This window comes from Pinus tabuliformis, chromosome X, assembly GCF_031772625.1.
Source record: "Pinus tabuliformis cultivar Carrire ecotype Pingquan chromosome X, CPIR1, whole genome shotgun sequence".
NCBI lineage: Eukaryota > Viridiplantae > Streptophyta > Pinopsida > Pinales > Pinaceae > Pinus > Pinus tabuliformis.
This window is the reverse complement of record NC_142308.1, coordinates 1,524,644,601-1,524,661,804: the sequence shown is the minus strand read 5'-3', so window position 1 is coordinate 1,524,661,804 and position 17,204 is coordinate 1,524,644,601. Positions and strand designations below refer to the sequence as shown.

Here is a 17,204-nt window from a genome sequence, read left to right as displayed (position 1 = left end):
AATGGAGTTGTACTCACTATGACGCTGACTTCGGGTTGGTTGAGACTGGTCTAGGACCAGTGGTACATACTCTGAGATTGACTTTGAGTCAGTATGATACATACTCGATCATTTCTTCTTCTTCATAATTCGGACAAAAACAGAGCAGAACAAAACAATGCAAGAGCAGAGCAAAACAAAGTAGAACAATACATATCAATACAGGGTAGAACAAGACAAAGTAGAACAGGAAAATAGAGCAGAGCAGGGCAAGGGTCAGGCTGTACAGAGCAGTGCATTTGATGGATGAATAGTAACGACCGATAGACAGATTGCAGATGAAGTTCTCCCTAGTTGAGAGGGAGTGTTAAAATTGGCAACTAGGGAAAAACTTCATGCGGGTCATCTTATTCATGGCTGATAATATTTTTATTAGATTCCTCTCGTCGAGAGATGTAGGATTGATATAAAGATCATCCAATTTCGATAAGTACTCATGGAGATATGAATATATTTTGATTATGGAATTATTATCAAACCGACCTACAACTCATGTAGGCTCAGAAGCCCAACAATTGCATTTATTCAAACACCAACATTGTGTATAAATACAGGACTTTTCCTCATTTGGACTCACTCATCTCATCACATCTCTCTCTCTCTCTACTGCGCAGAAAAGAGTCTCTTCTCTACTGCGCAAAAAAGGGTCTCTCCCTCACACATGTGAAGCCGGAAGCTGTTGAAACTGAAGCTGCAACTACAAAGTAAAGATTGACCTGCGTGGACTAGAAGATCTCCTCATCTGAACTGCGTTGTAGGTTCATATGAACCTCCTCTGAAAGCTGCAACTTTTGGTGGTGGAATCAAGTCAAGCCGACGAATGGTTTGCAAGATATCGACTGCCCTAGTTTGAAGACAAAAGCTATTGACACTGAAGCTGCAACTACAGAAGTAAAGATTGACCTGCGTGGACTAGAAGATCTCCTCATTTGAACTACATTGTAGGTTCATCTGAACCTCCTCTGGAAGCCGCAACTTTTGGTGGTGGAATCAAGCCGATCCGACGGTCGGTTTGTGAGATATCATCTGCCCTAGTTTGATGATGAAGCTACTAATGCTGATGCTGCTAATCTAGGGTTTTCTACTGCTGCTATGAATCAGATTTATTGTGTTATTTCTCTCTGCTGAATTATTGAAGATAAAAGAAGATTTGATCAAAGGGTTTCCCCACACATTGTGGGGTTTGTCCCTGGCTAGCCACCACATCTTGTGTCTCTTGTCTTGGATTGTTTTCTGTCGATCGTTTAATGTTCTATCTGCACTTTACTTTATGTACATGTGATTGCTAATCTGTGGAATATAATAAGAAAAAGAAGTAAATTGTTATAAGCATAGAACATACCATAACTTAACAAGTGAGCAACTTGAAATAACAATGCCAATCGCTAATATGATTAAAAACCATAAAACCAATGCCTTATAAGGAATTTGCTCAGCAATTTAAAGATATATTTGCTCAAAGTAAAATGCAATGCTCTCAAAAGAGAAAACAAAGTAACCCTGAAATGTAAATAAGAATTGTTAACACAAGATATGTAAGATACAAAATTCTTTTGAGATAATCAACTTTATAAATCAAAACATGTGAAACATATCTTGCCAAAACCCAAAAATTAGTAATTAACTTGGAAATGTAAAAGAAAGGAAGTGCTAAACCAAGACATCAATATGCAATTATACTTGAAACATGAAAAGAAAACACTTGTTTGAAATGATTACAATAATTGTTTTTGGAATAGACTTTGCATATGAAAACTCAAACCATCAAAAGACAAGTAAAGTAAATGTAATGGAAAGTGCTCTTGGTTAATTTTATTAATTAGCTCTACAACAAGATTACAATTTAACTCTTCAATCCTCAGACCTCACCCTCGCCCAACGATATGGATCTCACAGTGAGGAGTCAATAGAAGAGTAGAGGATCCCTAAGATGTCTACTTCAACCAACCTATGTTAGAGGTAAAATTTTAATGAGGCTTGGAGCCTTCCTATACTAAAATGCCTAGATGAAATTCAAATTTTGTTAACTCCCCAAATTAAAATAATGATACATGCAAATGCTTCAAAGAGATTGATTTGCAATGCTTGAAAATGAAATAGTGTTCAACATAAGTTGCAATTATAACTTCAATTATAGGAATAAAATTAGCTTTCAAGTGTTGCATGTGTTTCATCAATGAATTAAAATGATACAAGTAATTTCTTGAAAGTAAATTTTTTTTGAAATAACCAATGACAATAAATTGCTCCAATATTCAAGATAACAATGTAGCATAAAATTGAAGCATGTATTCAAGTGCTCATGAAACAACTTACCAAGGTAAATGGAAACGAATCAAAGTTTGTTAAGAATATAAAATGCTTGCATGTAAAGGATGAATTGCTCAAAGTAAAGTGTAAGCTTGTAGCTTCAAGCAACAATGACATAGAGAATGCAAAGCTCAAATGAAATTGTAACAAACTTTAACTTAATGAAATGTGATAGTGAGGTTGTGTTAATTCCCAATTAAAGCATGCAAGTGAATGAGGTATGAAAGCCTAAACCATACAAATATCTATCCACCCAAGAGAGGCCTCCTTCTAAATGGCGAGATAGGATACCATGGGAGAAATCCCAAGCTCTCACAAGCAAGTTAGATCTTTTATTAATATTAAAATGAGAAGAGGACCCTTCAAAGTTCTCAACTATACTTCAAGGAGAGTCCTCACAAAAATTGCTTGAAACTTGGACACTAGACCTCTTTTCTTGAGAAAATAGTGACAAGATCTCACAAAACTTATGCAAGGGAAACAAGGTGTGAGTTTCCTCCAAATGCACACGGCTTAGAGAGGAAAATGGGCAGCGCTCTGGTGAACTCGACTTGGCCAAAATAAGCCTCAAAAGGGCTCACGAAATCCTTGGAAATCGAACCCCCAACACTTGCCAAAGGTCCCACAAACACTTGTTAGATGTTGTGGGAAGTTGCTCTTCAAAATCTGCCACACAAGAGTTAGCAAACAATCCAAACAATGGCTGCAAAATAAGTTAAGTATTAATGGAAAAATCAGCAAGATAAAATGTATATGTATAATTATAATTTACAAAAGGCTAAACTAAAGAGTGAGAGTAAACTCTCGTCTTTGCTTAGCCATCTTCAAGCTTTTAGATAGCAAATGAAAGAAATGAAGTACAATGTTTTTTTTAAAAGAGATTTAAATTTAGAAGTTTTCGGCTTGTGTAAAAACTATGTGCCGAAATCCCTGCAAAACCACTTTGTAAGATAAGACTATGAAGCTTCAAAGAACAAATGAGAGCTCCTTTAAGAATGTATCAAGAGTGGGAGGGTCTCTCCAAAGACTTCCCCTCATGCTTGATTTTGTATTCCCAAAAAGATGTTCCCTCTTCAAAACTTCAATCAAGAATTAATTCCAATAGATTTAGCAATAAACAATGATAAGAAACTCTAGAGATTTATTTAAAACCAACTAGAGCATTCTATACCTAGAACATACTTCTAAATCAAATGTCAATGCAAGATAGCTCTACATTAACAAATCTACAAGAGCATATGGAAACAAATTAAATCAAAGCATGAGTAAAAGGAATTATACCAAAGCTCAACAATTCATCACATTCGAAAAAGAGGAACACCTCATGAATGAAACCCCAAAGTCTTTATTGATATTTCTAGAAGTGTACAAGGCAGCAACGCTTCCGCAAGCACAATAGCTAGTTACAATATTATACAATGTGAAAGCTCGTGGCTCTATTATATAGAGAGTTGGGAGCAAATCCCAATGAAGAATGACAATGACAAATGGCATTGGAGCCAATCCCAATGTAAAAGTGATTAAACAAGTGGCATGAGGTGACAATCCCAAAGAAAAATTCGAGTTTGTTGAATGGAGCTCCAATGGCAAGTGTAAAAATCGAATTCTGGCAAGTGGACATCATTTTCTTCTTCCCTTCTCTACCAAATTCAAATTTTATGGTGGAATGACAAGTGTATATGGGTGGTAACCCATGTGGGGACAATTTCTCACAAAAATCTCCACCAAATATTCTCCCAAATCCTCCCAAATGTGCATTAGCTTCACAAATTCGAATTTCCAAACAGCTTTTTCATTTAATGCCAGAAATTCGATTTTATTTGAGCACATGTCCTTTCGTTGATTTTAGGAGTCCACATCACCTTAGGACTTCACTTTAACTCCCCCATAATTTTCCACCTCATTTCCACAACATTTAACATGTGTGAATATTTATTTTTCTCCATTTATTTAATTTCTGGATTAATTAATTGCTAGATTTCCCACTTAATAATTTTAAGGATAATAATAGTAATTATAAAATAATAAATAACAATAATAAGATTCACAATAATAATAACATTAATAATAATATTAATAAAGATAATTATGATAATAATATTAACATTTATAATATGAGTGGTATTAGCAATGGTAATAATAAGGACTATATTAACATTGCCATTAATAATGATATTAATAATAAAACTAATTTCTTTATTGATAAGGAAAATATTAACACTACTAACAATGCCAATATTGATAATAATGATATTAACATTGGAAATAATAATGGGATAGTAAATAAATATTGTTCTAGGATATTAATGAATAATGATAATAGGTTAACTGGGCTTAACTTGCTTAGAGACATCAACTCTAAATCGAGGAAGAGTCATTCAAATGGTGTTAAACCTCACCCTTCCTCTCAGAATAATAATAATAAAGTGGTGAATTTATCTAGCTTTTCTTTTCCTCCTTCTGTTTTTAGTGTTTTAAGCAAAGGTCTAAACTTTGCCTTGGCCCCTAAGAAGATCCCTGTCGATGATATTATCTGTGACGTGGAATTTGGGATTCGGGGTTTACCTAATAGTATTAAGAATACTATTAGGCGGGATTGTGTTGTTATCCTAAGGAAGGCTAAGCCTCCTAAGAGTAACCTTAGCAGGGATGAATTTGAAGCCCTTAAATCGTTAAATCAGAACAAAGATATTGTTGTTCTGAAAGCTGACAAGGGTGGGGCTGTGGTCATTCTTAATAAGGTAGACTACTGCAATAAAATGCTAGATCATCTTCATAATAGCGGTAGTTATAAGAAGCTTCCCAAAAACCCGTTAAAGAGGATCTCCAGGATTGTGGCCCATGCCATTAAAGCCAGTGACTCTGTGAGTCCACTGCACCATAAACTCATTGAGAGCAATCCTATCACGCCTAGAATCTATGGGCTCCCTAAAATCCATAAGGAAGGAGCTCCCCTTAGGCCTATCGTCAACACCATTGGAGGTCCTACCTATCTTCTTGCTAAGTTTCTTGCCTTGAAGCTTAAGCCCTTAGTTGGTCATACTCCGTCCTTCGTTAAAGACTCGGCTTCCTTTATTGAGGAGCTCAAGGACATCAAGCTTGACTCTTGTGACATTCTGGTCAGTTTTGATGTTGTTTCCCTCTATACTTGCATCCCTATTAATGAGGCCTTGGACGTGATCTACCGTCTAACTGATCCTGATACCGCTCGGTTAGTTGAGATCTGCCTCACCTCTACCTTTTTCAGTTTTGAAGGGGAGTTCTTTGAGCAAACTTGTGGGGTTGCCATGGGCTCACCCCTATCCCCTATTGTTGCTAATCTTTTTATGGAGGATTTTGAATATAAGGCTCTGAACTCAGCCTGTCTCCTTCCCAAGCTCTGGAAAAGGTATGTAGACGACACGAATGTCATCTGACCTCATGGTGTGAGGAGTTAGATCTCTTCTTCGATCATCTCAATAGTCAATCCTCGGCTATTAAGTTCACTAAGGAACAAGAAGTCGATGGTTGCCTCCCTTTCCTTGATATTCTTATCTCTAAGAATGAGGATGGTTCCCTCTCCCACCAAGTATTTCGCAAGAAAACTCATACGGAGCAGTATCTTCATGCTAGTTCCCATCATTTCCCGGCCCAGAAGTTGGGGGTTCTCAACACCCTTGCAACTCGTGCCTTAAGGATCTCTGACAAAAATAGCTTCGATGAGGAAAAATCCCATCTCCTTAATGTCTTTGTCGAGAATGGTTATAGCAGACACTTGGGACAAAAGGCTTTCCTCAAAGCAGCTAAGAATTCGTTTACCAGGAAGGAGCCTAAAGAGCGAATTCCTGGAGTCCATCTTCCGTATGTTCAGGGGACCACGGATAAGATTGCGAGGGTTCTTAAGAGGCATAATATCCCCGCAACGTTTAGACCTCTTAACACCATTCGTAAATCCCTAAGATCTGTAAAGGATCCCATCGACCCCAAAGACATGAAAGGGGTTTATATTATTCCTTGTTCTTGTGGGACCCCCTATATTGGTGAGACTGGTCGCTCCATTAATCAAAGGATTAGTGAGCACGTGGCTGACCTAAAGCATATGAGAACTAAATCTTCCGCGTTAGCAGAACATGTAGCGAAAACCAATCATCATGTCTGCATCGAGGAGGCTAGTGTGATTGCTAGAGTGTCTCAATTCCATCACCGGAAATTTAGTAAAGCCCTTGAGATTGAAAAAAGGCCGATCAATCTGAATAGAGAGGATGGCTGGAAGATTAGTAGTTGTTGGGTCCCAGCCCTCTCCTCCTAGTCGTTTGCCTTCTTTCTCTCCCTTAATATTTGTTTTTTATTAAGTTTGTGATTTCTATCAATTTATTTTTTATTATTATTACTATTTATTTATTATATATATATATATATATATATATATATATATATATATAGATATATTTTAACTTTATCTATTTATTTATTTATCTATGTTATTATTATTATTTATCTTTATTATTTTATCTATTATTAATATTTATTTTAAACTTTGTGTTTCAATTTTGATTTAATTATAATTTATTCACTAAAATTAATTTCATATTAGTTAATTTATTTAAACTATTAATGGTTCTTAATATATTTAGTTTTATTTATAATTATGTATTTTACTTATTGATTTTTGTGTAGTCTCTTTGCGTATTAATTTTATTTTAATTTTTAAAAACTAATTTTTAAAATTAATCTAATTTTTAATTTAAAACTAATATACTTTTGGTTCCTTAAATTAATTGTTATTATTGTAATAATTTTATTTTATTATTATTATTAAACTCTTTTTCTTTTTCTTTTTTTTTGACAATCATTTATTACTCCATGTTTGACGTTTATAAGAAATAAATAAATAAAATAAAATAAAAAAGTAATTCATTTTATATAATTTTTAATTTAATTCATTTTAATTTTTTCAACATATTTGAAATTATTTATTTTTTGATTTACTTATTAGTAATTTTAATTTTAAAAAGAAAATATTATTGACTAACTATTAAAAAAATTTAAAAGTAATTCATTGTATATAATTTTTAATTTAATTCATTTTAATTTTTTCAACATATTTGAAATTATTAATCTTTGATTTTCTTATTATTAATTTTATTTTTAAAAGAAAATATTAATAATAATAATAATATTATTATTATTATTATTAATTTCCCTTTATCTCGGTCAAACTAGCCGTTATCATGTCATTTCTAGCTGTTTTTTTAGTCGTTAAGTCATGGATTCTCTGCCCTGTCTATTTAATGTGCTAAATGTGATCTGCTCATTCAACTTGTCCTGATGATGGACCACACTGGATGGTTCGAAACGCATCGACATAAGTTTTTCTATGTGATTTTCACCGAAGATTCTTCAAAAAAAAATTGATATGGATCACAGAAGTCTCAGTTCAATAACCTTCTCAAAATTTAGAAGAGAATCCACAAGAACCTTCTTCTTTAGATCAAACCATTCTCATTCATATAGATCAGAAATATCTACTCTTTGATTGGCATTTTGATATTGTGCAATTTCTTAGAGATTTTCAATGTCCAGCTGAACTTGACTTAAAGCGGTGTGAAGCCATGAAGCTCAAAGAAGTTAAATATTGTATTATCAATGGTAATCTATACTAGAAGGATCCTCTCAATATCCTTCTACTCTATTAGACTGAAAATGAAACAGACGGAATTATAGGTCAGTTTCATGCGGGGTTTTGTAGTGGACACTATGCCTGGAGAGCAACAACTTACAAAATTTTAAAAGGAGGTTTGTACTGGCCCATATTGTTTAAAGAAGTTGGAGCAAGAGTTAGAAGTTGTACCAAATGTCAAATATTTGAAGGAAACAGAAGTTGTCAGCACTCCCTCTTGTTCCAGTATTGTTTCAGGCACCTTTTCTACAATGGGGGTTGGACTTCATAGGAGAAATTCATCCACATTCAAGTAACTAACATAGATGGATTCTAACTGCTACAGACTATTTTACCAAATGGGTAGAGGCTATACCTGTTAAAAATGCAATTGATATTGTCGTAATTAAATTCCTTGAGGAAAATATTTTATCGAGATTTGGATGTCCTCAACAGATTGTTACAGACAATGCAACAGCTTTAAACAGGTTAAAATGATTGAGTTCTATCAAAAGTATTCAATTCTGTTACATCATTCTACACCATACTATCCACAGGGTAATGGACTAGCAGATTCCTCCAACAAAAGCTTAGTTAAGGTCATTAAGAAGACTCTTGAAGACCATAAAAAGAGTTGGGATAGTCATTTGATCTATGCAATTTGGGCAAACAAAGTTTCTCCCAAGAGGTCCACAGGCAATTCTACTTTCCAATTAGTCTAGGTAAGGAAGCGGTTTTTCTCACTCATTTAGCTTTACCAGTGATGAGATTCCTTTAGGAATCTTATGAAGAAATAGATGATTTTTCAAGAAGGATTAGTCAAATGATTTAGTTAAATGAGAATAGGGATGAGATTGAGTATAAGCTAAGGAAATATCAAAACAAGATGAAGAAGTTGTTTGACAAAAAGGCCAGAGAAAGAAATTTCAAGAAAGGAAACCCGGTGCTTAGATGGGATACAAGAAGGGAAGATAAAGGCAAGCATGCAAAATTTGACAACCTCTGGTTTGGTCCATTTAGCATCGCAGAAGTCAAAGGAAATAATACATTCATCCCGTAGAATTTGGAAGGACAGTGTTCCTCATTGCCAGTCAACGAGAAATACTTGAAACATTATATCCAATATTAGATTTTCATCCATTCATTCATCATTTGTGAATATCCTAAGAGTCCATTTTATTTTGAAAAATTGCAAGTGTGTAATTATTTCAGCAAAGACTCCATAGCCCGAGGAGAAGGCACTTGGATCTACTTGTTCTCTGCATCCCACAGGAGGAAGCAGTCCCTAGTTGGAGCCAATGTTGTAACATTATTTGGTTTTGATAAGTTAGTATATTTATCAAAAATAAATTCAAAATGTTAAGTTAGGATATGGATGAAAAAAAAAATGTTCGGACAGTTGTACATTTTATATATATCCATATCAAATAAATGTTAGGAGTTAGTTTCCCTAAAGAATGAAGGCAAAAGAAAACAAAAAATGTTATGGAAGCAAAAAGAAAATAAAAGCTTTGGTTTCAAAAAGAATAAATTCAAAGGCTGCTTGTTTAAATGCGCCACACTAGAAATGTTAAATTTTTATTAATTGATGATTAATTTCCCCTAAAAAGGTATTAATCTTTGTTATAATCTTTTGACATTAAACTTTATGTTATATGGCGCATATATTTTTGTTTAGGCCAAAGTCGCTAGTCGACAAAACATCTTGTCGGCTTTAGATAAAAAGCACGCATCATCAAACAGTGGATTTACTCCCTGCCCAAATCAACGGCGAGGAGAGACTTCACACCCCCCTCGCCCATTTCTCGTTAACGCAGGGGGGAGGGGAGGGGGTCCGAAAAGTTGTTTTAGTGGCGGACACCCCAACCTTACGTGTCACAACCTCACAACTCCACACGCCCCCCTTCCCCCCCACTCAAAACCACAAACCATTTGTTACCACCTCTGAAATCCGTCAATGGTTTTCTTCCGCCAATGGTTCTCCACCCCACGCTTTGACCGTTATCCCTTGACCAATCCAACACCGCCACCTCACAATCATGGGTTCCTTAATGTGGAGGGGGCTCATCTAGGGCCCAAAGAAACCAGGGTGATGGCCATGAATGAGGGGTAGAGATCATGATCGGCTTTTGCCCACGTGCTAAATTTGTATGTCCCAGACATCTTTTTCATTTTGTGGTACATTTCCTGTCGAGAGTGGCCAAATTGTGCTTTTTCTTCTCTTTTTAGCTGCATCAACCTTTGAGGCATCTTTCCAAGCCCGATCCAAGCTGTGGACAAGGGGAGGAGGAGGCTAACCCTATGTGGACCCAGATGGGAGAAATGATGAATGGGGTTAGAATGAGTGGAAGGGAGCGATGTATATGGTGTCAGGAAGTGGTACCATGCGACCAAAATCAAGATTTCCCACGTAGTGCCAACCTTAAAGCTAATGGCCAGTAAAGGAGATCCCACGGGACTAGGATACATGGCTAACCACCAAATCGGGCGAAGAAGACAAGGGTACAGACCTAGCCCATTCTAAGGAAAATTACTCAACTATACCAATGAAAAGCCATACATTTGGGGTCGGGAGGCCCACCTTCAAACATATGATCATAACATATGGGTGAGGGACCATATGGCGGAGATTGCACAAATCCTGAAGGACTTAGATTCTTCGAGTTGCCGGCACTAAGGGAGCTGTGCATATTTTGATTTGTGGAGATGGTGGGACGCTGGTTCTGTAAGTGCAGAACAATGTCTAAGGAGACTGAACGAAGGTATAAGGAAGCACTACCTTGACAGATTTCTAGCCAAGAAATCTAGATCTGGGGTGCAGCGGCAAAGGAGGATTGGAGAGGAGTGATTCGACGGTTGACCAGAGGATTTCCAAGAGGGAAATCAGGACTCAGAGGGAGTCTAGAGAAGAGGAGCAGAGATCAATGTTTTAAAAAACGGCCGAATCGAATCCGAAACGGCCGAGTTGATCCGAGTCGTTGGGATTTTTTGTGACCCGGCAGAAAAAACGGAACGGGAGGCCGAGTCATGACTGACTCGGCCGAGTTATTGCATGACTCGGCCGAGTCAGTCATGACTCGGTCAACCCGGCCATTTCCGCAATAACTCGTCCGAGTCAATGAATGCGGCCTGTAACTCCAAAAAAAATGCGATTTTTCATATTTAAAAAAAAAAAAAAAAAAAAACTGTTAGCTGAGTGTTGGGGACTCCAAGGTGTTTTCTAAATTAGTTAAATGCTATTTGGGGTCCATTCCCCTCTCCTAGTATTGATATGCTATTCAAATTTCATGGTAATGTTAAATTCTTAAAGTAAAAGTGACATTCTCCTTAATCTTCATTTTCATCCTTTTACTTAAATTTTTAACATTACCAGGAAATGACTCAGGATGTTTGAGAGTGGTTCTGGTCTCATTGGATTTCACATGGAGAAAGTAGAATTTTAGATTTCATTCAAAATCCAGCAGATTTATCAGTTTTTCAGGATTTCAGGATTGGAGGATTGTAATGTTTCCATTGAATTCTGTCATGTATTAGGGTATAGAACTCGTATTTAATCAAGAGCACCAATCCCTCTATGTACCTTGATGTTAGTGATATTGGTTGTCGAACTCCTCTGGGATTCGCTCCCAAACCAGGGGCTTCTGACCACCTTATACCAAGACTCTTCCGTGCAGCGGAAGATGTTATTAGAGAATCAGCTGACGCAATATCAGATGCAGAAAGGGGAGGAGATAGATCCATTTCTTCTCAAGTTGCAAGGGATTCATGACCATCTTACTTCAGTGGGGTCTACACTGGATCTAGAGTTCATGGTCACGACTGCCCTGAATGCAGTCACCGAGGACTAGGAGATGTTTGTCCAAAGCATTTTGGGCAGAGCGACTCTCCCCAGTTGGGAGGAGATGCAGGAAACTCTTCAACAAGAAGAGCTCAGGAGATTGACCAAGGCAGGGAGTAGCGGTAAGGGAGCCTAAATCAAGAAGGAGGAGGATGCAGCTCTCGCATCAACAGGACAGCAAGGGCTACAAAAGAGGAAGAAGAAAGACATCTCCAAGGTCAAGTGATTCAACTGTGGGGAGTTGGGACATTATGCCTCTCAGTGCCCCAGGAAGAAACGCAAGGGAGAAGCTTCTGACTCAAAGGTTTCTCTAGCAAAGGCGGAGAAAGATGTCGAGACTGATGACGATTGTGCCATGAGTGCTCATGCGCCTCTAGAGAAGAGGTGGGGTGATCTGGAGTTGTAGCTGAGCGAACTACATGCAGGGGTAGGATCCTTGAGGTGCCCAAACTCTTGGAACACATCCGGCTACGGGAGCCCTTAACGACAGTAGCATAATCATGGGTGTCAGTTGGAGCAAGGTGTGATGGAGTGACAGTGGCAGAGCTAGAGTGCCAATGTCTATAGCAGCGCAGCGGAGGTTGCCGCAGCGCGAGAGGCACAGAAGAGGTTGTAGCAAAGCAGTGTCAGCAGAGGGAGCACAAGATAGCAGCAGAGGCAGCTTCAGCTCACGAGGCTTCCAGACTGACCAGGATGTCATTGTTTGGGTGAAATCAATTACTTACTTCATGGTAACTAAGTTGCAATGCAGCAGTTAACAGTGGCAGTGCTATGGGCAGCATGAGGCAGCATTTTGAGAGGGAGCTGCAGTACAGATGTAGCAGTGGCAGTGGCAGTGTCATGGGCAGCAGTACAAGAAGCAACAGTGCAGTGGATGTGGGGCAGCAGGCCAAGCATCAACACAGAGGACCGATGCAGAGGATCAGTGTGATGCTTCTATGGTGAAGCATTGTTAGAGAACATTCCTCACTAAGAGGGAGTGTTGATTTTGGGTAGCATCAGATGTGCTCTAACCTTGAAAATTAGTGGAGAGGCTAAGGCACATGAGATCTCCAAGGCCCAGAAATCGTTTGGAGAAATTCCACCCAGATGAGGAGTTATTAAAATAATTAATATTTTTAATGAGTTCATAAGTCTAAACTTAGGAAAATAAGAATATTAATGTGTATTAATAAAATATGGGTGAGAAAGTTCTAAGTGACGAGGATCAAGCCAGTTCTAATCTTAGTCATTGATTAGGGACTTAATCTCAGTCGTTGATTGGTCAACGGGAAAAGTATAAGAGGAGGCTTGAGGGTCAGTTGGAGATACATCAAGTGATCAAAGAATTCGATTTTCTAGGGCGAGGTTTGCTGAGGAAATCGAGTTAGTGATCAGAGTTGTAGTGAGGGGCAGTTCAGCAAGGGATTTTCATCTGAGGCTGAGGAATACATAGTAGAGAGGCAACGCAATGCCAGGAGAGAGAATGCAAGCCCTAGAAGGGTTGATGCAGAGGATGCAGAGGCTGGCACTCGGCCTCAGAGGCAGCGCTAGGGAGATTCTGTGGGGCAGACTGGGAGCATATCAGCGAATTCTGAGTCGGGATAGGATGATGTAGCTCCTGGAGGAGTGACGCAGTTCCAGAGAAGCGCTTGGAGCAGCTTTCCCTGTCGAGCATAAGGAACAGTCAGAGTCGTTGTGGGGTTTGATGATTGATCATCTGTTTGCTGATTTGCCGGAATATCTATCTCCGGATAAAGGTACTACTGCCAAGGATATTTTCTGTTGGGTGAGCCATTTCTGGCACCCTAGTTGTATTCACGAAATCTGCTTAATAATACAAACCCTCTATATGCTGCACCAGTTTTCCCGAATTGGGTTTTTCCGGGGACAATTGTCCAAAAATAACATTGTCCCTTGTGTTATTGTCTCTGTTTATTTCAGTGCATGATATGTATATTTGTGAAGGTTTCAATAGTGTTTACTTCGATGTTTATGCAATTAAGTAACTTGTTAATGTAAAGAACAAGTAGGAGATTGTAAACCAGTAATTGCAGTAGTGGTTTCTGATGTGTTAGATTCAGGAATTTTCACACTTCCAATATTTCTACATATTTAAGGATTAAATTTGTAACACTTGGTGAACACATTTCATGGCATGATTCAAGTTTCTAGTGCAACTTTATCGAACGTTACATTTATCACTTTGAGCAAGAATAAACCTACTTCTTAATCACATCTAGATCTGGTTCATATTGCTGATATGAGTGATTATTTATGAGCATTGTCATAATGATTTTGGATACATTATATGATAAAATCTGCAATCTCGAATTTATTTTAAAGTTTTGTGGATAACTATCTCATATCATTATTATATGTTTAACAACAATTGCTCATACATACTCTTGAATCATTCAAGGACTCTCTTTTGTGACCGCATTATTGGGATCTAGCACATTGATCAAAACTGAATTAATCAGACAAGAGTGACAATCACAATTAATCTTTACATGGAGTATGTCACTCATGTACTCTCATACTTGCTAAATGAATGAAGTTTTGTCCAATGTTCTTGGTTTCATACTTTTCCCTTAATCTTCAAGCAATAATGTGGCATATCTAAATATTCATTTGGCAAGCATTTTCCTCATGGTTGAATTTTCATGCACAATATTTACACACTTAGGATTCTTCAATTTATATGTTCATAGGCTATCTTATCTTGGTAAATTAAGCATCTCATGTTTTTCATGTGGGCATAATTTCCTTGATGCAAATTAAACATTTTGTGGTATATTGTACAATTGAATCAAATCCTTTAAGCAAGTCACACTACAAATTTCACTCCTCCTAATCTTAAGACAATCTTGCATGCTTCATGATGCTTTGATCGCATAACTTAAAGCAACCGACTTGATTGGATTAATCACATCAATTGAACTATTTTCATTCTGCCACACTACAATGTTTGGTTTAGTTGATCCTTTAGGGCACCCCCTAGCCTACGACCCTTTTTCCTTAGTCGAAACTTCAAAGTGAGAGGCAAGGCCATTGAAGTGATAGTTGGCAGCTTTCTTAGTAGTTGTCTCTAGGCTCTCATGTTTTATAGTAAAACTTTTTCACATTGAGAGAGTTTGAATGGTAATAGCAGGCATTCTTGGTGCATATTAGTAAGTTTATATTGCAGGTTTGGATTGTCAAAGTCAATTAGGGAGCCATGGAGGAGGAATCTTGATGCCTTGGAAGAGGTATTCATAAACCCTCTTTGTCACTTTTTCTTAGAGAAGAAACACATTTAGCCAATTACATACCCTGCTGTCCATCAAACTGTCTTTTTGACACTTCCTTGGCTAAACATTTGCTGTTTACGAGTATCAAGAAAGTCTGTATATTGGTTAACCCCTGGTGCAGTGCCACCTGCTGTCCAAAAATCATTTCCAAAGGCGTGCATCCACATGCTAATCTCTTCATTTGGCTGACAAGGAAAATGTGGATTAAACTGCATTACAGGATTCTCATACACAATGTGCTGGACCCAAAACTCAGTGTATATGGATATCACATGACCCTTCACCACAAGATGCAGCCAACATGAGTTACAGTCTAGGTTTCCCCTTAAAATATTTTCCTCATGTAACTGGCCACTTCTATTAACTTCCATAAGAACAAGGCCAGCCTTGAAATTTGATGTACCATTTTCATCTGAGGGCTAGATTGAGAGCCTCTCTCTCTTGCTCGAAACCAAGGTCTTCCACCTTTGACCTCAAACTTTTTGACTCCATATACCCAAGATTGATAAGACACTAGTCCTTGTGTGTCAATCTTTTAAAATTTTATCTTTTTCTTCTATTTTATGATAAACTAGGGTTAGGTTATGGCAAAATATGCATTAAATAGCATAAAACACCTTAAATATCATAGTCCTAGGGTTAGGTTTTGCATCTCTTAAATTGAAAAAGGAAAAATATCATTTTTATGCATTTTTCAGCCATAATTCTAGGGCTGACGTCTAGGGTTTAATAGTTGTTTTGTGCATTTTCAGCCATTAAAAATTTGTTGTAATCTTTTCCCTTGTTTTCCCTTTAAATAGCCTTTGATAGTTTATTGTTTATCATCAATTGTGGTCTGTTTTGACTATTGCTGTCATAAATTTTGCATGCTGTAAATTGTCCTTCTTTTAAACACTAATTTATAACAACAATCATTTAATTAAGGTAGCATGTGTTTGGAATCTATTTGAGTGTATCCAAGACTTATCTCAGGTTCTTTGAACTCACTACCTCATTTCACCCAGAGCGTTATCTTATCAGATATTATTTTGGGGTGTCTAATTAATAGAGTCCTTAGAGGGTGTTTAGCCTACCAATCCTTGGGTTACTTACTCTTCAAGACCTGTTGAGGAAGCCTCCCTTAAGGGGATAATATCCATCCACAGAACAACAAGGGAACAGCCCCTAAGGTGACAATGGTGGCTGATCTTCTTGTTGCCATTAACCTGGAATGCTTAGTGAGACTTTGCACTAGGCTGCTAGATTTTGTGGCAACAAGTACTTAATATAATGAAGTAACAAAATATATCAAAAACACATCAAAGCTGACATGCAAAAATGAAAGGTTAGGCAGATATGTTAAAGAATAGTCTACTGATTGCAAAACTATTGATAGCAGGACATTTGAAATATAGTGAGCTGGATTTAAATAATGGTCATTTATTTACATTCAGTTTCCCTTAAAACAAAACATGAACAGCTTTATGATCAATCGTCATATAAATAAATAATACTTCAGCCCTGATACAAGAACCTGGTTCATATGCCTCAAAATAAGGATGCATTCAGGGAAAAGTATGAGACTTGTACATGTAACTCAAAGCTTCAAAATGATCTCAATTGAAGTAACAAGAGAATCTGATTTCCTACCTTAACTGCCAGAACAAATTTGGAATAGAAGCTGAAGCAGTCAGTGGGCTATTTAAGATGACAAGCTTCGATATCCTGTTCGGATTCTTCAATGCCCATGTCAATCCATAAGAGCCTACAAGAAATCCCTGCAGGAAGAATGTTTCCTTCTATAATGAGGATATTCTCATTAAAGTGTACCAAGAACAGCAAGAAAGCACATGTATCTGATTGGATATAATATTTACCTAGCACAAGTGTTTAAGTGGTCTGTGATTACAATGGCATTAAACCCAAGAACAGGTGATGAAATTTATAGAAACTTAAAATGTTCACATTTTCAAGGAAAAAAATATTTTAAATAAGAGCATACCGTCTACTTAAAAATCAAACTAGACACACCTGAGTTACCAAGAAAAAAGGTGAATCAATGCACAACTCACTCAACAGCTTGTCAAATTCTTCATGATATGCCTCCTCTGTAACATTACATAATACA

The 17,204-nt window shown here is 37.2% G+C and overlaps 1 protein-coding gene across 2 annotated transcripts in view; it reads right to left on the bottom strand.

Moving 5' to 3' along the window:
• Window positions 1-17,204, bottom strand: part of LOC149145850 (alpha/beta-Hydrolases superfamily protein) — a 456,412-nt gene that overhangs the window by 260,023 nt on the left and 179,185 nt on the right. For both annotated transcript variants that reach the window (XM_089449105.1, XM_089449104.1), the window contains exons 5-6: window positions 17,108-17,184; window positions 16,727-16,854 (exon numbers count right to left, since the gene is read on the bottom strand). In XM_089449105.1, coding sequence (XP_089305231.1) covers window positions 16,727-16,854; window positions 17,108-17,184 — 205 coding nt within the window. The remainder of the gene's footprint in view (window positions 1-16,726; window positions 16,855-17,107; window positions 17,185-17,204) is intronic.